This window comes from Sus scrofa, chromosome 2, assembly GCF_000003025.6.
Source record: "Sus scrofa isolate TJ Tabasco breed Duroc chromosome 2, Sscrofa11.1, whole genome shotgun sequence".
NCBI lineage: Eukaryota > Metazoa > Chordata > Mammalia > Artiodactyla > Suidae > Sus > Sus scrofa.
This window is the reverse complement of record NC_010444.4, coordinates 24679962-24706421: the sequence shown is the minus strand read 5'-3', so window position 1 is coordinate 24706421 and position 26460 is coordinate 24679962. Positions and strand designations below refer to the sequence as shown.

At 49.2% G+C, this 26460-nt stretch overlaps 1 protein-coding gene across 17 annotated transcripts in view; it reads left to right on the top strand.

Annotated features, from left to right (window-relative positions):
• PRR5L (proline rich 5 like) overlaps positions 1-26460 on the top strand; it is a 165778-nt gene that overhangs the window by 106221 nt on the left and 33097 nt on the right. For 15 of the 17 annotated variants that reach the window (XM_021083178.1, XM_021083180.1, XM_021083177.1 and 12 more), the window contains 2 exons: positions 460-540; positions 13698-13746. In XM_021083178.1, the coding sequence (XP_020938837.1) occupies positions 460-540; positions 13698-13746 (130 nt within the window). The remainder of the gene's footprint in view (positions 1-459; positions 541-13697; positions 13747-26460) is intronic. The other 2 variants (XM_013990077.2, XM_013990081.2) reach the window with 1 other exon arrangement.

Sequence of the window (26460 nt, the reverse complement as noted above, 5' to 3'; positions counted from 1 at the left end):
TCCAGGCCTCCAGGCTGCCCTGTGAAGACAGAGGCCTGCTACATGAGAGAACCCCAGGCCTGGGTCTGTTCCTGCTTGCAGCCAAATACCATGTGGATTCTTCCAGGACCAGCAGTGCTGGCCACACAGCTGCCTGAGAGCAGATCCCGCTGCCCGTGCTTCATCAACCCTGCTTTCCTGGCAGGGCTGCTGGCGAGGCGGGGGAGGAAGGCCTGGCAGCTTGTGGGGAGTAGCCAGAGAGAGGCTCCTGTTGGGGCTCCTTCTCTTCCATCTTCCTTCCTCTCCAAGGACCCTGGGGTGAAAGTGATGGATTCTAGGGATAGAAAACGTGGCCATGTCTGTGCCGCGGGCTTCCCGGCTTTTGCACCGCCTTCCGCCGTGAGCTGCTTGTGGACGTGGCCCCTGGGAAGGAGAATCCCCTCACCAGAGATCATTTCTGTCCCCCTCCCCTCCATGCAGCGTCCAGACAGCTGTGATCAACGTCTTCAAAGGGGGCGGCTTGCAGAGCAACGAGCTTTACGCACTGAACGAAAACATCAGGTACGTAGCTGGCCTGTCTGGCTGGACCTGAGCTGGGGCGGAAGGGGCTGCCCCACTGGGATCCTTACCTTCAGTTTTATTTTTGGCTTAGTTCCTGTTGCTGTTTCTGCTGGTTTTTATGAGGCTCTTATGACCATTCAGTTCCAGGGTCCTTATCTGTCTAGACTTCTGCTCCACAGAGGCACGTCCATTTGTTCATGTATATAGTGGCAGGGGGGGGGGGGGTGCATGCAGAGGGTAGAAGGTTGACGTCTGGTGGCTATCATTTATTCTGTAACTATTTCTTATGCCCTGCTTGACCCTTAGGCACCGTATTAGGCAAGATAGTCCAGCGGTTGGGACCAGGCTGCTGGGATTTTATCTGTTCTTCTTCCTTTTACTGACTAGGTGCCTTACCAACTTCTTAGTGCCTTAATTTCCTCTTACGTGGAACATGGGTAGGACATGTGGCTAGTTCCATAAGTTTCTTGGCTGATGAAATCAAGGCATTACATCGATAGATGTTGGACAGGGTTGGAACGCACGGAGTGCTTGGTACGTGGAGGTCTCAGCACCCCTGTCAAGGCTGTTACTCTCAGTACTTGTAGGTTTGGGTGATGAAACCCTCAATCAGACACGGTCCTTGAGGAATTTAATGTCTTCCAGAATTTTTCCAGGACGGTAGTGTTCACTGCTCATTCATTCATCAAAATTGAGTGCCTCCTACATAGCCAAGCAAGACAACAATGAGCAAAGACAGATGGGGACCCTGCTCTCCGGGGGTTTATATTCAGCTGGGGAGGGAATCGTGAGTCAGCGGATCACACGTGTACACTCTCTCGATGCACCCGTGACGGCTACTCCAACACAGCTGATGTGATGAAAGCCTCTGTTGGTTGGACTTGCTCTCGCCCCATGGGCCGGGGGTGGTGATGTGATCTGAAGGTGGGTGTGAATTAGGTGAAGAGGGCTCTGGGTGGCGGCACCTGCAGGTGCCAAGGTCCTGTGGTGGCAGTGAGCAAGGCACACAGAGGAGATCCATGTGCACGGAGTGCTGGCGCTTGGGTGGTGGCGTGCTCACGTTTGTGTTTTGGTCAAACGAGGGCAGAGAGCAGGCAGGGCCCAGAGCCTTGGAGTCTTCCGAGGCAGGAGGTTGAACAGCAGGACTTTCATCAATGCCCTGGTGGTCACTCCTCTCGGGTGTGTTAAGCGCCAAACAAGACGGCTAGAGACTCAGCCCTGGAGTGGGCAGAACATCAAACAAAGCCATTATTCGTGTCTTGTTTATGTTAAGACCTGTGTTAAGGGTCAATGAGGTGTCTTAAGAGCTCTGCTTTCACTGAAATCTTGAGGGCTCAGAAGTAAACAGAGTTGTGTTAAATTTCTACCCATGTTCGAATTTCACATAATCGTTGAATTTCACATAATAGTTCGACAAATAGGGAAAGAGACAACTGAGATCATCTAGTCCAAGGCCTACTTTTACGGAGGAGGAAACAGGCCCCACGGAGAAGCGGAGAGACAAGGGCAAAGCTGGGTCAGCCAACCCGGGGGGTTGCAAGAACTGAATTTTACTCCAAGAGCTAAGATCCCGGCCTCTCCGTGAGCATTCTTAGCTCACAATAGACGTCTAAATAAATAAAACAGTGACTCAGGAACGTGCTAATTGTGCCTCACATCAGGGGACTGATCCTGAAATTGTACTTAAAACCTTTGTTTGTGGGCAGCTAGGAAAAGGACGGGCCATGCCAGATTTCACCAGCCCTGTTAACCCACGGGCTGCTCCCTCAGGCATCCAGCAGTTCTGAACAGGTGAAGCCAGCTGGAGGACCTGGAGGATGGAGGTGAGAGCTCACCCCCTGCCCTAGGGAGTCCCCCCCAGAGAACACAGGTCCCATGACATACCACCTGATTTCTCAAGAAGAACCAGATAGTGAGATTTTTTTTTTATGTGCCTGTCTTTTCAATCCTGATAAATAATCCAAACGTCCCAAACATTGATCCAGGCCAAAGAAAACACATCCGTGGGCCAGGTTTGCCCCGTGGGCTGCCTATTTGGGAGCTCAGCCGTGGCTCGTGTGGGGAGGCATCACCAGTGTATGACCGCCCCGATTCTGGCACGAAGGCCACATGAGTCAGGGGCAGGGACGTGAAGGGAGGGGCCGGGAAACGTGCGAGGCGCCTTTCACATACATCCCATTCACCCCTCCTCACTGTCCTGTGGAGGCAGCCCTTGTTCTCAGTACCTAGTCTATGCACAAAATGATGGGTAAGAGAAACACAGTAGCTTGTCCAGGGTCACGCAGCCATGAACGGTAGAGTCAGCATGTGAATCCCTGCCTGACTTCGCCACCTGTGTTTGTTTGCTCAGGCTGGCATCTAAATCCTAGAGACTGGGTGGCTTCAACAACAGACATTCATTTCTCACTGTTCTGGAAGCTGGGAAGTCCAAGGCCAAGGAGCCGGCAGATTGGGTTCCTGGTGCGAGTGGGCTTCCAGGGTGCCATCTGGCTGTGTTCTTGCATGGCCACTTGGTGCACACGAGTGGGAAGCGAGAGATCGCTGAGGTCCCTTCTTCAAAGGATGCTAATCCCAACATGAGCGGTGAGGGTCCTACCTTTTAACTTCACCGAAACCTAATGATCTCCCAAAGGCCCCCATCTCCAAATACCATCACATTGTGGGGACAGGGCTTCAACATAGGAATTTGGGAGTGGGGGGAGACCCAGTTCCATCCATAGCAGAAGCTATGCTCTGCACACTAGGTGGTAGTGTCAGCGGGGGTCTAGGCTGGAAGAAGGGTTAAACTGATGCCCTTGATCTTTCTTCCTGCCCTTGTACTCTTCTTATTCCTGGACCCCATCTCTCACCATGTGCTGTGATTCCTGACACCCCTCTGAGGACGAGGACACTCCCTCAATTCTCCTTTTTGGTATTGGGTTTTAGGGGGCGGGGGCTGTCAGATGTTCCTCTCTATGCTTGAGGCAGTTTTCAGGCTGGCGAGAAACACATCTGATTGGGGTTTGAAACGAGTTGCCTGGATGTGAATTGAGCCCAGAACTAAGTCAAAGCTGTCAAAAACCCAGAGCTTCGATGACCCTTGCTCCGGACCCTCTGCCCTTCTTCAGGATGGTCTTTAGAATGGAGACGGGCTTTCCCATCACAGACTCTCAGCGTGTAACTGAGAACATGAAACTCATCCCAGGCACCTATGTGACCTGGTGGCCCCAAGTTGAATGCAGTGAAGCCACGTCTGCAGGAGCCAACACGGAAATAAACACAGCTGCCTTTGTTTCAGTAACCAAAGCACCAAAACAGACATGCTACGCTCTGGCTCCATTCCACCAGACAGGTTTTGATTTTTCTTTCCTCTCTTTTTTCTTTGAGAAGCCCTGTTGACAGAGTACAACCACAGACTCACCAGTGTTGAGGCCTGAGAAGGCGGGTGGGGGCACAGGCGGCAGGGATGGCGGGGGGAAGATGATGCAGAATGAGGGAAGGCTCTTCATCTCAAGCCCGTTTTTCAATCAAAATTGTGACGGTTCCTTGGGCAAGAAGATCCCTGCCAATGTTCAACCTGTCAGAGCTTTCGGGTTAGAGAGATGGGGGGTCAAGTTTAGACTAGTTGTGTGATGGTGGGCAAGTGACTTCCTCTCTCTTTTATTATTATTGTTTCTTTTATAAAATGGGGATAATGATGGCATCAACCTCATGGTGGATGGGAAGCCCCAAGATCGTTGGAAAAATATCATGAGGACAAGATCCAGGGTGTGGTGGATGTTAGCTATTATTACTCCTATTGTGAAGATTTAGCAATAAGCAAGTGATAAAGGCTGGCTGGGTATCACCCCTGCGAGCCAAGGGCAGTGTGATGCATTGCCCTGTGAACATTACTCTGTGGAGAGTTCTCTAGCTGATTGGGTGAGGTGAGCTGACTTTGAACTAGAGAAGTTCCGGACGGGCTCCTGCAAGAATGTGCTGGGCTGGACGTGTGGGTGAGGTGAAGTTCTCACAAGGAGAGCCAGCTGTTTCTCCTTTCGGCAGAGGAAAGAACAAGAGGAAATGACTCTCCCAGTTCTTCATTCTACTCCAGCCAAAGAGTAATAAACTTTGATGGGGTATCCAAGTCCAGTGTCAAAGCCTCAATCAGCTTTTCCGGGTCACCCCGGCCAACCCTGGCCATCTTTCTAACTATGGAGTTAGTGTGGATTCCACCAGGAAGAATGGATTCCTATAAATACTAGCCAGTGCAAAGGATGCCCAGGAGGGTAGGTTTTATGTAGCTGGGTCTTGAAATGCAGTCATTATAAGACATGTCATTGAAAATGAACTCTTTAGTAAAACGTTTAGCAGGTAGACTTTAGGGTAGTTCTGAGGTAGACTTCAGGTAGACGTTTTGGACTAAGAATGGTCAAGTTCTAAAACACATTATTAGATCAAGAGAAAGGGGTGGAGGAGTTCCCTGGTGGCTCAGCAGGTTAAGGATCTGGGGTTGGTTGTCACCGCTGGGGCACAGGATTGATATCTGGCCCAGGAACTTCCGCATGCCATTGGGCAGCCAGAGAGAGAGAGAGAAGGATGTGGCGACCTTAAAATGACCTTAAAAAAAGTCTTAACAAATTCATGAGGAACGTCACAGCTCAATAAAATGGCAAATTTTCCCTAAGTTAGTCGGGGCTGTGGTCTGTCAATAGGGAGATCATAAATCAAAATATTTTCTATTGAAGCTGCCTTAGAAAGCAGGGCTTTGCACATTGTTATATCCCTAGAGGAGAGAAAATGACCTCTTAGAATAACACGTTCTGGTGAGACCCCTCAGCATCACAGGCTACATTTCTGCCTGCCCCGGTGGGGGCTGGACCCGAGTGTCCTCTTGGTGTAAATTCTCTGTGGGGCACTGATGTGGTTTTGGACACCCCTCTGCCGCCTCGATCCTAATGTGGCTGCCCTTTGGCACTGGGGACAAGTCTGGGTTAGAGGTTTGGGTTTCACAAGCTTTCCCAGGGACAAGAGCGGCCAGACTCTGACACAGAAGCATGCTCTTGCTAAACGTTCTTTTCAGCCAACGATTCCACGGATCGTAGGAAGTTAGGGGAGTGTGAGAAAGCTACGATTTATGCGTCCTGCTTCTTAGAAGAACCTGTGCCAGTTGGTTCTTAAAAGTGCTTTCACTTTTTGGTTGGCTGGGGTGGGGGTAGAGGGTGGGGTGGTTGTTGCTTTTCTTCATTTAGTCCAGGAATAGGTGTGGAGCCCCCTGCCAGGTACTGGACCAGGTTCTGGGGCAGCCATGGTGGTGAATGGTTCTTGCACTCGGAGATCTTAGCCAGAGGGAGAGGGAGACGGTGAATAGGCAGCTGTCACTCCATGGGCAGATCCCAGGGTGCTGGGGGACTTGGGAGCGTGGGCACGTGATTAGATTGGGGAGAAGGTCATACCAAGGTTGAAATCTGCAGCCGGGGCAGGTGGACGTCAGGTAGAGAAGGACGAGGGAGGATCTGAAAATCTTGCCTCTCCTGTCTCCAACCCTTTCACTCCTCCAACCTCCTGGGGAGATTTTTTTGTTTTTTTTCCCCCTCTCAGTAATAAACTCAGCGATGAGGTTTCCGGAAACCAGAGATGAGTTATCTGCAGCTGGCCCTGGGGCAGGAAACTCACATTTTCCTTCTCCCTCCAGCCACCCTGCTCTGTTCTTGTTGGCAGGGAGGTGTCTTGAAGGAAACCCCAGAGATTTTCAAGGAAAGAGGAGGTTCCAGGAACGGAGCTTGATCTTTGACAAGTCGGAGTTGAGCCATCCTCATTCTGAGTCAGTTGGCTGCCTGAGGTCCCCCGGGAACCCCACCCCTGAGGGTTCCAGCTCTGTGTGTGTGTGTGAAGGGGTGCTGGGACCCACAGCTGGGGGAAGAGCTGGCAGGGGAGGAGAGAGTGCCCACAGGCTGGCAGAGGGGACCGTCTGAGACAAGTTTCCATGAGATAATGAGAACAGGCGCTAGTGTGGCATTTATTTAGTGCACGCCAGGTTCTGTGTGTCTAATTCTTGTAAAACCCACCACACCCCTATGAGCCAGGTGCTGCTGTATTCCCTGCCTTGTAGATGAGGAAATAGAGGCATAGGGGTGTGGAATAACTGGCCCAGAGTCACAGAGCCAGTTCGTAGCTGACCTGGGACTTGAACCTGAGCCTTCTGTGTTCCTTAACACATAGGAAGTGGGTTACAAGAGGCACACGGCTGGTGTTGTCCAGATTTAGGCCTGATTCATTGGACATAGATGCATAAACAGAGCTAGAGGCAGTGGGGTATTGTCTTCTGAGGATCCTCCTTGGGAGGCTTCAGGGCAGAAATTTTTTTTTAGCCTCCTTTGCTCTGTCTCGGTGTTGACACTTTGTGTCTTGCTCTGGTTGAGAAACAGACTTGCCTTTGTGGGTAGGAAGAGCAGTTAGAGTAAAATGTCCACTCAGAAATGTCTGGGGCTGGCCCAGGGGATGGTTGGCCTGCACAGTGTTTGGAAATCTGGGCATCTCCCCTAAAAATCCAGGCTTTTCTGGAAGGGTTGCTTTGGGCAATGCTGGGCCTGGAACTGGTCAGCAGGCGTGGAGCCTGGCTGCTGGCTTTAGTGGTTTAGCTGCAGCCCCCTCTGTCCGTGCCCACCTGCTTCCCTCACTCACCTTCCCCGCCGCCCCTGTGAATGTGGAGGTACCACTGCCTGACATTCTGGTGGGCCTTGGTTTCAGTTGGGATCTGCCAGTGTGTGGTACCAGGTAAGGCTCTGAGCATCTGTCTCGTCATCTGCAAAACAAAGATAAGTTCCTACCTTCGAGGCTATTGGAGAATTCAAGATGCTTTGGGCCCATTGCTTAGCACAAAATTAGGAGCTCTGTAAATGCTCTTTGTTGGTTTTCTCCGTCTTTTTCACTGTCCCCACTGCCACCCACTGGGGTGCTGAAAACAGGTGTGAGGGTTCTGGCATTTTATTTGAGTCATGCACAGCACCTCTGATGGGTCCCAGTAGAATGGGCCAGCAGGGGAAAGGGGCATTTCCATGTGTTACTGCTTAAAAGATGCCTCAGCCTTGAAATATGTTCTGGGGCAAAAGCGAGGTGGGTGGTCATCAGAGTTTTTGTTGTTGTTGTTGTTTTTGTTTTGTTTTGTTTTTTGTCTTTTTAGGGCTGCACCACAGCACATGGAGGTTCCCAGGCTAGGGGTTGAGTCAGAGTTTGTAGCCGCTGGCCTACACCTCAGCCACAGCAACATGAGATCCGAGCCGCGTCTGCACCTACACCACAGCTCACGGCAATGCCGGATCTTAACCCACTGAGCGAGGCCAGGGATTGAACTGACATCCTCATGAATACTAGTCAGGTTCCTTAACACTGAGCCACAATAGGAACTCCTTTTTTTTTTTTTTTCTGTCTTCAGGTCAGACAGGCAATGGCTGGCTATACTGTCAGGCCCAGGACTCTGAGGCCCCTGTTGTTTCTGGACCATGAGGGGGATCTAGCTGGTTCCTGGGTATTTGGGGGCAGCCCCCGATTGCCCGATGGCACAGCAATATTTAACCCACTGGTAGGGTTTCCCAACTCATGCTGGCTAAGCTTCAGCCCTGTGGCACCTGTCTCCAAGCTGCTTCCTCATCCTCTGGGATTGTGCTGCCTTGGGGAAAAGGCAGCTCGCATTCAAGGTGATTTCTCTCCGTCATTTCTGCCACTCCCTGCCCTGCCTGCCATCTGGTCATCCCTGGGCCTCTTAACCAGCTAGAATCCAGCTTGGGCTGGGTCTCGTTTACCTTCGAGCCCACAGAAGGGGGAAGTTGAGCTGACAAGATGGTGAGGGGTGAGATGGCGGGTCTGTGTGATAACAGGAAATCCTGTCATCTGGGGTGGCGTCTCACCCGGCCAGCCTAGAGGGAGAAGGGGTGAGATAATGCAGACCAGTGGGTGAGTTGGTTCCCCATTTCTCCTTGTTATGGTCCTTTTGGCTTCCGACTGAACTTCGTGCCCCGTCTCCCTTTTGGGTTGGGTCCCATGCAAGCATTTGCTTCCCATTACCCTTAGGTCGCCACTTCTTCCTCTTTCTAGCACAGTGGCTGCTGGTGGTGGCGGTGTTGATAGTGGTGGTGGAGGTGGTGGTGGTGAAACTTGCCAAGCCTTGCTGTATGCTGGGCACTGTTCTAGGACTCATTGTTCTAGAATCAACTCATTAGTCCTTGCAATAATCCTGTGGAGCGGGCACCCTTATCATCCCCAAATTCCAGTCAAGGAAACAGGTATAAGGGAACATAACATCCTAGGTTTTAGGAATCAGGATTTCCATCCCTTCCCTGTCTAGGCAACCACAAAGCATGGGCTCTCTAATTCTGTTGTCTTTCTTCTGCTTTTCCCTTCTGTTTTGTGCTTTACAAGCTAAACTGGCAAACCTAGTGAGGAAGGTCACAGGGTGAATGGCCCCTTTGTGAATTCAGGTCTTTGCGTCTCGAATGCCTTGAGACTTTCCATTTTGGGACAAGATGGTGCCCCTGTCTCCTGAGACAGTGGCCCCAAAGGGGCAGAATCATTGTCTGAGCTCTTCTATTCTTCTTTCCTAGCACTTTGCTCCGTGTTGAACACATAGTACGCTTTCACTAACGGGCTGTGATTTGATGACTTAACTCACGGGGTCCTGATGTGCATTGGTCGCCTTTTCCTTTTTGGGAGGGGAGCTACTGCCAATTTGCTCCCAAAGATGGTACCTCAAGGCAGAGGAGTGGAAAATCTCTTTCTCTTGGTTCAGCGGAGACCAGGGTAGAGTTTTTCAGAAGTACCCTTTCCTTGTAAACCAAGTGCAAGCAGAGTCAACACAGACTATAGAAATAGATGGTGGATCTTGCGCTATGACTCAGCGGCGGGCTGCTCTGGGCTTGGCCGGGCCAGCTCTGCCCATTCCTCACCCGCCCCCACCTCTGTGTTAAGTTCTCGGGTTACCAGGCTGAGGTGGGTTTGCATTGGCAGTTTCTCTGCTCTTGTGGGATTCTCTATTCCCCTAGGACAGTCTGTTTCCTGATATTGTGCCCTTGATGTGGGAACGCGCTCCCACAATTCCTCCTCGGCCTCAAGCCATGGGCTGGTAACCTTGGGGGTAGTTATCGTTAATTAAAAAAATGTTTTTAATGTTTTTGAGTAGGATGTGTTCACAGGGTACCAAAACACTGAAATGTGTAATGAGATATGCTGTGAAGGCTCTCCCTCCCCCATACCCCAGAAACCCAGTTCCCGCTCCTCTGCCAAAGATAACTTTTATTACAGTAGTTTATTGGCTATCCTGCAGAGCTGCTGCTTCTTCTTCTTCTTCTTTTTTTTTTCTTTCTGCTTTTTAGGGCCACACCCCTGGCATATGGAGATTCCCAGGCTAGGGGTTGAATTGGAGCTACAGCTGCCGGCCTACACCACAGCCGCAGCAACCCCAGATCCAAGCTGCGTCTGCGACCTACACCACAGCTCACCGCAGTGCTGGGTCCTTTAACCCACTGAGTGAGGCCAGGGATTGACCCCACGTCCTCATGGATACTAGTTGGGTTCGTTGCCTCTGAGCCACAGCGGAAGCTCCCATGGAGCATTTCTTTTTCTTAAAGTATTTTTTCATAGTTTCATTTCCTTTTCATTTTAGTGTTACTACTTTTTAATTTTTTTTGGCCACTGCATGCAGTGGCTTGATGAGGGATTTCAGTTCCCAGACCAGGGATTGAACCTGGACCACAGCAGCAAAAGCACTGAATCCTAACCACTAGGCCACCAGGGACCTCCCTTACAAGTATTTCTTTATTCACTTTTTTGAACAGTCACTTAGGTCTTCACTGCATGAATAACCCATAAGTTTTTATGAACACTTTATTGGTGCACATTTATGTTGATTCCTGTATTTCACTGCAGCAGAAACACTATATGTATATGCACTGACCCTGTCTAACTCATAATGTGCCCAGACAGAAATAAGACAGAATTTTGTAAGGGTCAGAGCAGCTTACTGACTTATCCTCCCAGGGCAACAGAATGTTTACTTAAATGACCAGGTAGCGTCTATTCCCTTCTGATAATTCCGCATAACAATACCTAGCGGAGAGGGTTTTGAACTCAAGATTTTTTTTTTTTTTGCCACGCCCATGGCATGCGGAAGTTCCAGGCCAGGGATTGAACCCATGTCACAGCAGTGACCTGACCCACAGCAGTAACAATGCCAGATCCTTGACTGCCAGCCCACCAGGGAACTCCTGAACTCAAGAGTTGATAAAAAGGATAATTGTGTGGTTTTCCTATAAGACCTGGTTACAGTCCATCGCATTTAACATCTGTAACGCAGATTCCCACATCCGAGTCTGGTCCCACCTCAGTAAAGGAGTAGGAATCACCCTTATCCACGTGGCGGGGGCACCTCTTCATATTCTCCTTCTTTATCTCGTCCATCACCGTCTTGCCGCCCCTAGCATGGCTGCTGCTAGCTGCTGAGTCCTGTTTTGCTGTGCCTTAGTCTTGGCATTTGCAACAAGTTCACTCTTTAGTCTCTGCTCCTTTGCCAGGCAATTTCTAGCTCAGGCTTTGTCTTCCTGAATGCTCTGTAGAATTCTCCCTTGGCCATGGCTTGCTGCAGTCCTGGCTGCTCTCCTGGCCCCATCACCGCAGGCTGCATCTTTTCTGCCCTCCCTGGCAGGTAGGGAAGGAGACTTCTTAGATGCCTCTGTTACTGTGAAAGTCCCTGGGCCATGATACTTGTCTAATCATGTCCAGCCCCCGTTCATGAGAGTTACTCTTCTGCCTTGCTCCGGGGTGCAGTGGGGGATTCATAGCTCTTGACCTTGAAGGCCTACCCTTGTTGCTGACCTCTCTCTCTCTTTGCCTTTTACCTGAAGCATCTTCATGACCCCAATTTGATAATGTGTAATTTGGTCTTAGAGACACGCTGGCCCCTTAGCCTTGTGCAGCCCAAGATAGGCTTGAGAAACTGTTAGCATTAGCTCATTGTAAGAGCTTGTTTTTCCACTTTTTTTTTTTAGGGCCATACCCACAGCATATGGAGATTCCCAGGCTAGGGGTTGAATAGGAGCTGCATCCGCTGGCCTACACCACAGCCACAGCAACCCCAGATCCAAGCCTCGTCTGCAACCTACACCATAGCTCACTGCAGCGCTGGATCCTTTAAGCTACTGAGTGAGGCCAGAGAGCGAACCTGAGTCCTCATGGATACTAGTCAGGTTTATTACTGCCGAGTCTGTTACTGAGTTCCTTACTGCTGTTTTTCCACCTTTTTTTTTTTTTTTTTTTTTTTTTTTTTTTAAATCTTTTGGTTTTTTAGGGCCACTCCCATGGCATATGGAGGTTTCTAGGCCGGGGGTCTAATTGGAGCTGTAGCCACCGGCCTACACCACAGCCACAGCAATGCCAGATCCGAGCCGCATCTGTGACCTACACCACAGCTCACGGCAACGCCAGATCCTTAACCCACTGAGCAAGGGCAGGGATTGAACCCACAACCTCATGGTTCCTAGTTGGATTTGTTGACCACTGAGCCACGACGGGAACTCCTGTTTCTCCACTTTTTGATGAAGCTGGTTTCTTCTCCTATGGTTTTTAGACTTCCTAGTGGCCACGAAGACCTCCAGCCACCAGAAGCAACCTCTTTGCCTTGTTCTGTTACAGAGCCTCCCTCTGGGGCTACTTCCAGTCTGAGAGGTGCCTCTGGCCTCGAAGAGCACCTGCGACTCTCCTGCTCAAGCCCATTCCCCTCGTCTCTGTCAGATTCGCCCACCTCTGGGCCAGGCCCCGGCTTCTGTGGGGTGGCCTTCCCAGAGCCTGACGTTAACAGGGATGTCAACTGGTCGGTGTCCACGACCGACACGTTTTCTGTCCTGGGAAAGGAAGATACTTTCCTGGCTGAGCCAGGGTTTTCAGCTTTTCAGGGCTCTTTGTGTGGCAGGTCACAGCTTCTCCTTCTTCTTCTGACTCAATCTTAGGATGTCTCTCTTCTGCACATTGTAATATCTCGCCGTAGCTTCCTGTTTATAGCTCCGTGTGGGAATGTGCTTTTTGTTTGTTTGTTTTCTGAGGAGTTAAGACCCAGCTGGTGCTGTTAGAAACTTGAGCGCGTATTCCTTAAAAACCATGGCCAGTGAGGAGTTCCTGTCGTGGCACAGTGGTTAACGAATCCAACTAGGAACCATGAGGTTGTGGGTTCAATCCCTGGCCTTGCTCAGTGGGTTAAGGATCTGGCGTTGCCGTGAGCTGTGGTGTAGGTCACAGATGCGGCTCGGATCTGGCATTGCTGTGGCTGTGGTGTAGGCCGGTGGCTATAGCTCCGATTCGACTCCTAGCCTGGGAACCTCCATATGCCACGGGAAGGGGCCCTAGAAAAGAAAGGGAAAAAAAAAAAAAAAAAAAAAAAAGACAAAAACCATGGCCAGTGAGATGCATAAAGGAAACTGTTAAAAATCATGGAGACTTTTTTCCTGGGGAACTCATTGGACTCTTGATTTTAGCTTCCTCACCTTGTTTGGATCAAATTGAAGAAAGAGTCTTTCCCATCATGGCGCCGCGGAAAGGAATCTGATAGGAACCATGAAGTTGAGGGTTCGATCCCTGGCCTTGCTCAGTGGGTTAAGGATCTGGGGTTGCCATGATCACAGACATGGCTCAGATCCTGCATTTTGCTGTGGCCTGGCATAGGCTGGCAGCTTTAGCTCCGATTCGACCCCTAGCCTGGGAACCTCCATATGCCGTGGGTGCGGCCCTAAAAAGCAAAATAAAATAAAATAAAATAAAAAAACAAAAAAAAAATTACAAATGGAGGAAAGAGCAGTGGGGATCATCCTATGATGTGTCCCAGGAAGGAAGAAGTCTGGTGCCAATACCTCCATTGTTAATCCCGGGCTGCCTCCACCTCGGTTGGAATAAGGAGCTGCTGGGACTGCCCTCTTGAGCTGCCTGTTATCTATAAAGTGAACTAAGGAGCAGATGTCCCTCTAGGATTTCCATCACCCCCATTCCGTAGTGACCTTAGTCGGGGGGTATTACTAGGGCCTAGGGAAGCGCGCTTCCTTCTCAGGCCTGCCCTGGGTCCCTGTGCCACTGGCGAGCATGCCAATTGGTCATGCACCCCTGAACTGGACTCCAGGAGCTGTAGCATCAAGGGCTGCTTGACGGTTTTTCTCTCTCTCCAGGCGGCTGCTGAAGAGTGAACTTGGATCATTCATTACAGACTATTTCCAGGTAAGCTTTGTGGATCTGAGCACCTGTCGTAGTGTACATGTGGCTACATGTACCTAAAGGGATGGCCAATACTGTGTACCCAGACATGCCTTCAATATCCAAAGTTATGTATCCTGAGTTCCTAGTATGTGTTGGGCACTGCTGTGCAGCCCTACTATGCGCTGGGCACTGCCATGCAGCCCTACTTTGTGCTGGGTACTGCAGGGCAGCCCGACTATGTGCTGGGCAGTGCAATGCAGCACCTGTGGAGGCATCTGGGACAAGCCTGGCCCCTGCTCTTATGGAGATTATAGTCTCAGGCAGTGGTTCTTAAGATTTTGGTCTCAGAGACCCCTTTACGCTCTTAAAAACAGTCATTTATTTGGGTTATCTCTATCTTCACAGTACTAGAAATTAAATGCGAGCGGCTGTACAGAAGCCTTAATTCAATCAAATGATAAATCTACTCCATGTTAGCATAAACAGCATTTTTTTTTTTTTAAATTCAAAATAAAACAATAGAGGAGTGGCGCTGTTTGACGTGTTGGCAAATCTCTGCCTGCAGACTGGAGCCTCACGTCTGCCGCAGTCACCTACTGTGATCCTGCACGTCCCATAGTCTCTGGAAGACTCCATGGTGGAGGATGCAAGGCACATAATGGCTTAGTGTTGTTTGGAAATCATTTTGACTGTGTGGCAGAGGTCGGGGGGTGCCCCGGGGGGGGACCCTGAATCACACTTTGAGCACTGCTTCTCTAGCAGCTTTCCCTCCTACCCTGTGTAAGGTACCCAACTCAACTGAATGTAATTCTCTGTCCCTTTAGCCAAGGTCTGTCTTGTCACTGAGCCTCTTGGTCTGTCCTAATAAAGGTAGAATTGGATCAGACAGTCTAATATCCCTGCCGCCTAAACACTCTTATTATGGGACTAAATGAGTTCAGGCTTCCATGTTTGAGGCTGGTCGCTCATCCACTGACACAGGCTGCCTTTCTGACTCCAACCAAACGCGTGTGCAGGGAGGGCTTGGGGTTGTTGTGTAACTGACTGGGTGACACTTGTGTGAAGTCACACAGCCCCCACTTTTACTTGTTAGCTAAGTGGTCCTGAGCAAGCTGCTTTACCTCTCTGTGCCTCGGTTTCCCCATCTGTAAAATGGAATATGACCTACCTGATAGGTCATTGTATGGTTTGTGTGTGAAATAACGCAGACAAAGTGCTCAGCGCACAGTGGAGGGGGTGGGAGGCAGCACAGCTCAGAGGGGGGTTAGAGCCAGACCACCTGGTTTCAAGGCCCAGCATAGCCACTTCCTGCTGTGTGACCTTGGGAAATTACTGTACCTCTCTTGTTTTGGTGTGTGTTCTGTAAAAATGCAGATCATAGGACCTAACCTTATAGGGTTGATGTGATGACTAAATTATTATTTGTAAAGTGCTTAGAACAGTGACTAGCACAGAGTAAGACAGAATAATAAGGGCTCATGAAATTTCATTAAATCTGTATGTACTGATCTTTGAACAACCCAGGTTTGAATTGTCCACCTCTCTGCAGATTTTTTCAATAGTAAATACTGTAGCAGTGCAGAATCCGTGGTTGGTTGAATCTGTGGGTACAGAAGGCAGACTACAAATTGTACAGAATTTTGACACGGTGGAGGATGGTGCTCCTAAGCCCCTCGCTTTGCTCAACGCTTAACTATGTACATGTTTATCCGTCCCTTTTAATGGGAAAATGACATAAAAAATACATAACAAATTGGTTTCAAGGTGCTGACATTCTGTATCCAACGTGAGTGTACTTTTAAACAGTTTGAAGAGTTTTTAGGTTTTCAGAATTCCCTGGTGGCGTAGCGGTTAAGGGTCTGGTATTGCCACTGCTGTGGCGTGGGTTTGATCCCAGGCTGAGCGCGTGGCCAAAACAAAAAGAGTTTTTAGCTTTTCAAAACAACACAGGCATCCTTTCATTTTCTTTCCTTAAGTCAGGAAGCTTAAATTTTTTTTTTTTTCTTTTTAGGGCCACGCCCATGGCATATGGATTTTCCCAGGCTAAGGGTCTAATTGGAGCTACAGCTGCCAGCCTACACCACAACCACAGCAACGTGAGATCCTTAACCCACTGAGCGAGGCCAGGGATCGAACCCGCAACCTCATGGTTCCCAGTGGGATTCGTTTCCACTGTGCCACAACGGGAACTCCCAGGAAGCTTAAATTTTTATGTGCGCCTTAAAAAAATAAAAAATGTCAGTTATTACAGACACACACACACACACCCAGAAGTGTCCAATCTAATTTTTGACCAAGCAACACACACACACACCCACACACCCACACCCAGAAGTGTCCAATCTAATTTTTGACCAAGCAAGACCCAACAGAAGCCTGGAATTCAATCAGGTCAAATGTCTCAGCTGCTTGAAAGTAGGCTCCCATCCAGGGAGAGACAAAGATTAAGAAAAGATAATTAGTCACAAATGTGAATCATTTCGGTTGCCCTTGACTCAGAGGTCAGTCTTGTCTGCACTCTCTTCTCTTGCTGCCTCTGGTGACTGAGTTTTAAATCCAGCTACAGAGAACTGGTCTTTCAGTCCTGGAGAAACCCGCTGGCCTGGCTGCCTTTGTTGTTGACATTTAAAATAGACACTGTTCGGTGTGGTTTCCACCAGGTTTGAGATGTTACCCCTCAGACTGATAGAGAAGGGCATTTGGGTGGGGATTTGTTTATCGGGGAAGCCCAGAGGTTTGGGGTGGGGGCAGTTAATGCTACTTACAAAGTATGCCGGACACTTGGTATGACAGCTGGTAACCACATGTCATTTTGTATTGAGAGCTTAATCAGAGACACTGCAGAGTGAATACCGAGTCTCTTTCTAGGGGTGTGGGGTGGCAACCAGCTTTTGCAATTTTGAATCTGGGTTTTCCTTTAGTTTAAGGTGCTAGACTGAAGAAAGGGCTATCCTCACTGCTGATTGAAATGATGTTTCAAGTCTCATGGGGGCCCAGAGCCTTTTTTCAAATGTGTTTGGTTCTCCAGTCCCTAGAAATTACCTAGCACACAGTAGATGCTCAATAAAACTTCTTGGGCGATTGGGGCGGGGGTGTTGTCTGCCCATGGGTACATGGGAGATTTTAGGTGTGCACACAATAGCATTAAATAACATTCGCTTTGGTGGTTAGAAAATGTTTCCCTTTCTTATTTTCCTTTTGTGCTTCTGACCACACACAGAGAGTCTTGGTTTGTGCCCTGTGTCTGTTACACTTCGGCAAGACTTGGTGATCTCTTGGTTAAAAAAGAGAGAACAGATTCCAAATTTTGTGTCTTCAGCTAGCAGCACAAATTAGGATTTTGTAACATCATTTTGTATGCTTTGCGTTGATCCTCAAGTTAACACTCTATTTAGGGTCAGTGATGTGGCTATGGTTTCTTTTTCAAACCTATTTATGTTTTGAAAAAGTGGATTGATCGACGAAAAATAGTCCACAAAGAATCAAGAGTGAGTGTCTGGCTGTGGCCACGTGGTGCAGGTGGTTCAGGAGAGATTTGGGTTTGCAAAGTCCCATGCTAGGCACCCCTGGGAAATGGGCTGGTTCCAAAACCAGGCCAAGGAGAACTCTTCATGTGAGGAGGGAAACCCAGGAGCGGGGGAGGCTGATAGAGGTGACCTTGGCCTTCACACGCATCTGTCAGATGAAGTTTCAAGCAGAAAGGTCAGAATGGGCTCCAGAAAGGAGGATTGGAAGAAGGTCTGGGGATAAGTGAGGAACAGAACCCAGGAGTGGACAGGTAGAACCCCAAAACCACAGGCGGGACTACTGGGGAGGGTGGCGATGGGGCTCTTCCATGTGGAGCATCAGATGGCTCTTCCCTGCTGCTGCCCGCCCGCCACCTTGCCCTGGTGCCCCCCTGCCCGGGGCATCTGCACTCAGCTGTGAGTTTCTTCTGGGACCCAGAACCCTTGACCCAGGGATCACTGCTTATAAAAACCCTCACTGTGGCTCTGCTTTTGAAAGTGGACATTCTCAGAGTTCCCAGCGTGGCTCAGCAGAAACGAATCTGACTAGGATCCAAGAGGACGAAGGTTCGATCCCTGGCCTTGCTCAGTGGGTTAAGGATCCCGCATTGCCATAAGCTGTGCTGTAGGTCGCAGAGGTGGCTCATATCTGGCGTTGCTGTGGCTGTGGTGTAGGCCAGTGGCTACAGCTCCGATTCAACCCTAGCCTGGGAACCTCCATGTGCCGTGGGTGTGGCCCTAAAAAAGACCAAAAAAAAAAAAAAAAAGTGGACATTCTCCTTTTGCAGCTTTAAAGAAAGACTCACAGAAAGAATGTCTTCAGTGAAGAATAATGAAAATGACCTGAGGTGAGGGTGGGGGAAGGCAGGTGGAAAAAAATGGTGCTTCTCTTGTGTCTGCACACAGAGGAGACAGGTGGAGATGGATTTCCAGAAGACGCTGGATGGAAAACCTTTTGCCCTTTCCAGGACTGATTTTCCTTTTTCCTCTGTTTTGAATTGTTCCGGGAAGGAAAATTGGGGTTTCCAACAGGCCCTCTATATGCTGGAGGCAGCCCTGAGGAGTAATTGGTCCCCGTTAGATTTCGAAAGTGATGATAGGAAATGCTTTGCATTTTTCTATTACCTGATTAAGTACCTTGGCAGTCCAGGGCATGGAGATGGGAGAGGTTGCAAATAATACTTTCTGTGCTTCTGTCTGTGTTGTGTCTATTGAAAACTTTTCCCTTAGGCCAGAAAGTTAAATGACTTTTGGTGGAACCAGAGGTTGGCTTGATACAGAAACCCAGTGTATCTCTACCCTGAGTCAGTGGCTTTGAACAAGGTGGTACCTAGGAAAAGGGGAAATATAACCACCATACTTGTCCGTAGGTCATGGATGGCCTGATAGTGTTGGGTAGAAATATTTCCATCTACTGCTCATACCTGTGGCAGCCCCAGGAGGCCAGTTGCCCCTTAGCTCATCATTATCAGAGAAAACTCATTCAGGGCGGGTGGCACATGGCAGGGAGCTGAGGGAGAGACCCACGGAAGTGTCCTGGTCACCATGGAGTTTGGAATTTAAAGTGTAGGAATATAGATGTTTTGCAGGAGATCCCGTCATGGTGCAGTGGAAACAAATCCAACGAGGAACCAAGAGGTTGTGGGTTCAACCCCTGGCCTCGATCGGTGGGTCAAGGATCCAGCGTTGCTATGGCTGTGGCATAGGCCAGAGGCTACAGCTCCAATTAGACCCCTAGCATGGGAACCTCCATATGCTGCGGGAAGTGGCCCTAAAAAAGACAAAAAAAAAAAAAAAAAAAAAAAAAAAAAAGTAGATATAGATGTTTTGCAGGTAACACACAGCCTAACATGAAATGACGGTCTGAGTGGATTGACAAAGACTTAAAAAACAGGCCCAGAATAATATAACATTTAGGGACAAAGAGAGGACTTGTAAGAATGCACAGAAATTTGGGTGGAGAGATGGTAGAGTGGGGAAAATAATTTTTGTGATTTCCAAATCCACACTGAAGGGGGGAAACGTTTTAACTCTTCTTTAATCCTTCCGGGAAGGCTTCTGAAACCAGGATTCCTGAAAGGGGAAAAAGGCTAATGAGGTGGGGAGAAGGTAAGAAGGGACCATCTCCATATACTCGGCTTTGGAGTAAAACTGGGGCCGGCGGAGTTCCCGTCGTGGCGCAGTGGTTAACAAATCCGACTAGGAACCATGAGGTTGCGGGTTCGATCCCTGCCCTTGCTCAGTGGGTTAAGGATCCGGCATTGCCATGAGCTGTGGTATTGGTCGCAGACGCAGCTCAGATCCTCTGTTGCTGTGGCTCTGGCGTAGGCTGGTGGCTACAGCTCTGATTCAACCCCTAGCCTGGGAACCTCCATATGCCAGGGGAGTGGCCCAAGAAATGGCAAAAAGACAAAAAGACAAAAAAAAAAAAAAATTGGGGTTGGTGTATGGAAGACAAGCCCGAGCGGAGTGGATGCTGTCTTGGCGTGAGGAGGTCTTTAGAGGTGGCCTCTTGGATTGGGCCAGTTCTTGGAAGGGTGGCCTTGTGGAGTCTGTGGACAGTCGGGTGGCCGCTAAGAGGGGAAAGAAGGGGGTGGTTCTAGTCCGGAGGCTCCTCGGAGGCCCCCAGGTGTTTCCAGCTGCTCTCCGGGGGCCAGCGGTCACTTACCTCACCTCCTCGACCATGACTTGAATTGTAGGCAATTATTTGAACATTTCCATTGGACTTTCCTCCAGTTTTCTGAAAATCAGTGGACAAGTGAGTCTTGAACTGGATGACCATTGATCTTAGTGTAATTGAGAGAGAGACGGAAGTCCTGCTGAACCAGCACATCTTCAGCCTCACTGGACTGAGGTTATTGGACGTTCAGTTGTCACAGAGGGAACACGTAGGCTGAAAATGCTGCAGATATAACACCCGAAGCTAAGCTCCGAAGATGAGGTATAATTAGGGATTTTATAATCCTTTTTAGCTCTATGGGGACAGAACTCCCCCTGGTATCATGTAAGTGTTTTGTTCCGCATGAGTATGTACTTTTGGGAACCCATTATGGATGAAATCGGGTGACTTCTAATAGACTGGGCAGGTGGTGGCAGGAGACAGGTTTAGGGCACCAGTGGGGGAGGGGCAGATGGCAGGGGTAGCTGCTGGAAATGTGGAAACATCCAAATACATGGAAACATCCCGAAAGGTGGTGGCCCTAAGAAGTAAATACTGTAGGGGAAGGCTGAGGAAATTTTTTTTTTTTGGCTGCACCTGAGATACATGGAAGTTCCTGGGCCAGGGACTGAATCCGAGCCGCAACTGTGACCTATGGTGGATCCTTAACCGAGAGTGCCACAGCAGGAGCTCTGAGAAATATCTGTTATTTCTTGGAAAGAAAGCAGCAGGAGAATTGTCTCAAAGGCTATCTCTCCACACTAAGAAGGACAAAAATAACAATCACAGTGACACCAGCTAATATTTTCAAGCATGTATGTGCTGGGCATTGTTCTAAGCTGGTGGTTCTCCAAGAGTGGTCGTGAGACCTGCATCTCAGCATCACCTGAGAATGTGTCGCACAAGCAAACTCTCCCACCTCAGATGAACTGAATACAAAACTGGGTTTGTGAACCAGCAGGTTTTTTGGTTTTGTTTTTTTAGCAGGTCCTGCATGATTCTCATGTGTGCTCAAGTCTGAAAACTGCTCTCAGCATTTTTCCTGCCCTAAGTCATGTATTCCTTCTGACAGCTGAGGAGGAGAATTTCATTATTACCATTTTGCACATCCTGCAGGTGAACCTGGGAGAAGGGAGGTTATCTAAGATCACACAGCTCGTAAAAGGTTGAGCAGAGTTCAAACCCAGGCCATCTGGCCACAGAAGAAAAATCTTTTGAATTATACTTTAAATGTTAAAATTGCCCTGAAGATGTTCCTTGAAAAGCCCCAGAGAAGAGAAATTTCATTGTTTTGAAAGTTAATTTTTTTAAAAAATTTTTAGTATCCGGGAAAACAGACATGGGACTGTTTTCCTGCTTCCTTGTAGAATAACTTTCAAAAAAAGCCCCAATTTACCCTTTTAGTTACCAGTGAAATGGTGCTAGGTGAAGAATTAGCCTGTGTGCCAAGTGTTAAATTTTCTTTTTTATTAGTATTATTTATTTATTTATTTGTCTCTTGTCATTTTAGGGCCTCACTAGAGGCATATGGAGGTTCCCAGGCTAGGGGTCTAATCCGAGCCGTAGCTGCTGGCCTACGCCAGAGCCACAGCAACGCCGGATCCTTGACCCACTGAACGAGGCCAGGGATAGAACCCGCAACCTCATGGTTCCTAGTCGGATTTGTTTCTGCCGCGCCACGACAGGAACTCCCAAGTTTTAAATTTTCTTCTGTCTTCATCTGGGGCTTCTTCTCTGGTCTCATCAGACCCACAGCCCCCACTCCTGCCCCCTCCCGCACCCCTAGATGGGCTTATTAAGAACTCTCTGGGCCTGGGGGTGAGTCGTGTTTGTAAGCCTTTTTGTTGCTTATCTAGGAAGGCGTCCAGGTTCACAGGAAATGCAGACATCCTTAGGGATGATGGCCATACTTTTAAAGTCACAGAAGGAAAAAAAAAAGGAAGTGCCCATGTTTTCCATCCCTGGCTTGATGCCAACAACAGCAACCTTTGCCCACGTCCCCATCCCCGGAAGCAATGCCTGCAATGGAATTGCTGGCTTATACATGTTCCCGGTAGGCAGAGTGGCATGCTGCCAGACCCCTCTGGTGTAGGAAAGAATGTCTCATTGGAGAATAGAATCTACCTGGGAGCCAGTTGATTTAGAATCAGACATTGAGTGTGGATAGCGGAGGGGAAGGCCCTGGGAATGTCCGTTTGGAGAGGCAGAAGTCGAAAAGCTGGCAGCAGGATTGGGCATCGGGAATGATTCAGCTGGATGGAAGCTTTGCTAGAACCCAGTTATATGGCCTGAAATTGCCAAGCCACCTGCCCCCAGTACCTGTGAACCGAATAGAGTTCGTTTACTTTCCCTTGTGGTTAAAGGCATAAAAAAACCCCTCTCCAGCTGACAGGTAGAAGTGTGTGATGCCTAAAAGCACCAGCCTTTTTGCCAGCAGGGTCTGGATGCCAGCCCTTGCTAGAACACTTAGTGGCTGTGTGACTGCAGACATGTTCCTGAACCTCTCTGAGCCTGAGTTTTCTTAGCGGTGATCTAGTTGTAATCATAGGACCTACTTCAAAAGATTGATGTGGTTCCTAGATGAGGTGACATGTAAAGTGCTTGGTGCCTGGTGAGCAGTCAGCAAACCATAGCTGTACATCTTGGTATTTTTTTTAATCATCCTTGCTGAGGTCAACCAGAGGAATATGCTGGGGGAAAGTGTTGGGCTTTGGACTCTGGCCAACCTGGGTGCTTTTGCTAGTTGCTTCCCTGAACCTCGGTTTCTTCATCTGTGTAAAGGGGATAAGTTTGTGGCAAAGGTATGACACTTGAGAAGGCGGTAACGTGATGCCTGAGCAAGAGTGAAAACCAATGCATGACTCTACTGTTCTTCCTTCTCTCATCATCATCATCACTGCTCACGCATCATGACAGGGGGCTGGCAGCCGTAAGCGTTTACGGAATTCTACCTTGTGTGGGAAGTTCTTCCCTCTGGGAAGATGGGAGTAGCATCCTTCACCCTGCCCCCTGCGAGTCACTGTCACTGACGTTTGGCTTGAAGCCCTTGGATTGGAAGGGATGGGCTTGGTGCCATCAGGCAGGGAGGGGGACAAGAGAAAAGTCGGGATCTTCTCTAGCTCTGATCCCATACAAACATTTTCTCAGCATGTCAGACATTTGTCAGGGGCCGGGAATGTCAGCAGGGGAGGGCCAGGGAGAACAGACAATTTGAAAGACAAATAATGCAAAATTGCTCTCTGAATCAAGGCTGGGTTTTTCTTTTTTCATTCCTTTCCTTCCTTCTTTAAGGTTTCGGCAGCCTTAAGCCCCACAGATGTCCAGTTGGCATGTCCTTAGGTGAGGTGACGGCAGACAGGATGGGCTTTGTAATTTGCTGGGCCAGGTACAGAATGCAGAGGTGGCCCGCAGCAGTGTGGGAAGTCACTCCCCTTCCTGTGGGCCTGTGGCCGCACCCTTTAGTAGACAGGACACCCCCAAGAGATGGCATCCTTCACGTTCTTGGTCCATAGATCAGGGGTGGTTGAGAGGCCTTGGCTGAGTCACCAGTGGAGCCAGAGCTCTGCCTGCCAGGGAAGGGAGGGCTTCAGGGCCCTGAGCCTGGGCCCCTACTGATGCAACCTTGTCACCACCCTGGAAGCAGGATGCCAGCCATGGTGGGGCAGGGCAGGGCAGGGGGGGACAGGCAGGGCCAGAGACAGTAGAGGGTGGGGGACAGGGGCCTGAAAACTACCCCTGCCCCCGGGTGGCAGCTGGAATAGGACCAGCATGAACTGAGGCCGAGCCCCCAGGGCGAGCTCCATTGGCCAGTCACTTACAAAACACAGATTCAAAGATGCAGATATTAAGAAGTGAAGGTGGCAGCTGCAGAGCAGTAAACCCCAAGTGTGAAGCCCTTCAGAACATGGGGTCCTCAGGACTATAGGGCCCTTTGGTGAGGAGGTGGCCTGTGTGACTGGATTCCCAGGAGACTCAGTTTGAGACCCAGGTGGGTGGAGGGTGGGCCCCAGGCCAGTCAGCTAAGCTGGAGATACAGGCTGGGTTCAAGGGGTTCAAGCCTGCATGATGTAGCCTCTGAGTGGGTAGCGGGTGATTCTCCAGAGAAGCAGGGCTGTGGGCCAGGCTGGCCCCAAACATCCTAACTCACCTAGCACGTGCCAAGTTACAGAGAGACCGTGCTGCTAGCTGCAGTTTATTCAACTGTAAAATAAGAGCAAAATCTACAACCACCTAAGGGTCCGAGAATTTTCAAAATGCTTTTTGAAAGGTGCTTTAGCTTCCTAGAGAATGGGTTCACCTAAAAATGATCCAAACTGTGTGTGGCCAGTTGATTTGGACCCCAGGCTGGGGAGAGGGGAGAATGAATAGATGATTCTTAAGGCCCCTTCTAACCTCACATTTCAGTTACTCTTATTTTGCTCTAAGCTACGGGGTTTCCATGCCGCGTATTGTGAGACGTTTAAAAAGAATGGTTTCCATTTTTCCATAATACACAAATAACTTATTTTCCTTGAAAAAAAAATTTTTTTTTCTCCAAATGTCTTCTTGAAGGGGGAAGACCTAGAAAAGAGGAGGAAGGGGGCACACCTGTTGTGACTCAAGGGTCATGAACCTAACTAGTATCCATGAGGACGCAGGTTTGATCCCTGGCCTCGCTCAGTGGGTTAAGGATCCGGTGCTGCCATGAGCTGTGGTGTAGGTGGCAGATGTGGCTCGAATCCTGTGTTGCTATAGCTGTGGTGTAGGCCAGCAGATGTAGCTCCAATTTGAACCGTAGCCTGGAAACTTCCATATGCCCTGAGTGTGGCCCTAAAAAGACAAACAAACAGCAGGAGGAGGCCATTTTTTTGTTTCATCTTTTAAGATGCAAAGTAGTTTTTATCAAATGAAGAAAATGCCATTGATTAAGAGCAGAATGTACATGTGCCTAGAGGTAGTCAAATTTTAAGGACCTCTATCACTTTCTTTCCTCTTAAAAATATTGTTTCTCACTTTGATTTCCTTTTTTTTTTGGTCTTTTTTGACATTTCTTGGGCCGCTGCTGGGGCATATGGAGGTTCCCAGGCTAGGGGTCGAATCGGAGCTGTAGCCACCAGCCTACGCCAGAGAGCCACAGCAACGCGGGATCCGAGCCACGTCTGTGACCTACACCACAGCTCATGGCAACGCCGGATGGTTAACCCACTGAGTAAGGGCAGGGATCGAACCCGCAACCTCATGGTTCCTAGTCGGATTCGCTAACCACTGCGCCACAACGGGAACTCCTCACTTTGATTTCTTAAAAGCAAATAATGCTCTGTAGCCCCAAGCAGGCAGTATATACTCAATATTTATTAGCTTCTACTATATCCGAAGCACCGTTCTCAGAGCCAGGAGACCTCAATGAAATGGTCCTCACCTTGGAGGATCTAAACTCCTCACAGGATCTAGAGTTGGAATTAATTTCTATGATTACCTCATGATATCACCTGGATTCAGCTTTTACTTCTCTTGGTGCCTTAGTTCTCTTCTCCCCACCTTTAAAATGTAGCTACCTCTAGGGATGGAACAAAATTGTGAAACTCACATCACAGGAGCCTGTTACCTTTGGACGTACATCTGAGAAGCGGGAAATGACGGAAGATTTGCAGTTTGTTCGGGGAGAAGGTTGGGCCCTCCCTGTGGCAGTACAGGTGGTGACAGAGAACAGAGCATTAGAAATCTTTGCACAGCAGTGCCGAGGGGGCGTTCTGAGACTCTCGTCTGGCCAGTGAAAAGGACCTGGGCAGAGACTTCAGGCCCCAGTTGGAATTAAAAAAAATTTTTTTCTTAATCAAGTATAATTGGTTTATAATGTTGTGCCAATTTCTGCTGTACAGCAGAGTGACCCAGTCATACAAGTACATACATTCTTTTTCTCATGTTATCTTCCATCATGTTCCCAAGAGACTGGAGGGAGTTCCCGTCGTGGCTCAGCAGTAACAAACCCAACTAGGATCCATGAGGATGCAGGTTTGAACCCTGGCCTTGCTCAGTGGATGGGGGATCCAGAGTTGCCGTGAGCTGTGGTGTGGGTCACAGATGTGGCTTGGATCCCAAGTTGCTGTGGTTGTGGTATAGGCTGGTGGCTACAGCTCCAATTCGACCCCCGGCCTGGGAAATTCCATATGTGCCGCTGTGGCCCTGAAAAGCAAAAAGCAAAAAACAAACAAACAAACAAAAACAAAAAAAGAACTCAAGCGACTGGATATAGTTCCCTGTGCCGTATAGAAGGAACTCATTGCTTATCCATCCAATTGGGATTTTTTTTTTTTTTTTTTTGCCTTTTCTAGGGCCTCTTCCCACGGCATATGGAGGTTCTCAGGCTGGGGGTCTAATCGGAGCTGTAGTCGCCGGCTTACACCACAGCCACAGCAATGCGGGATCCGAGTCGTGTCTGCAACCTACATACACCACAGCTCACAGCAACGCTGGATCCTTAAACCACGAGCAAGGGTAGGGATCGAACCTGCAACCTCATGGATCCTAGTTGGATTCGTTAACCACTGCACCACCACAGGAACTCCATCCAATTGGGATTTTTGCTCAGAA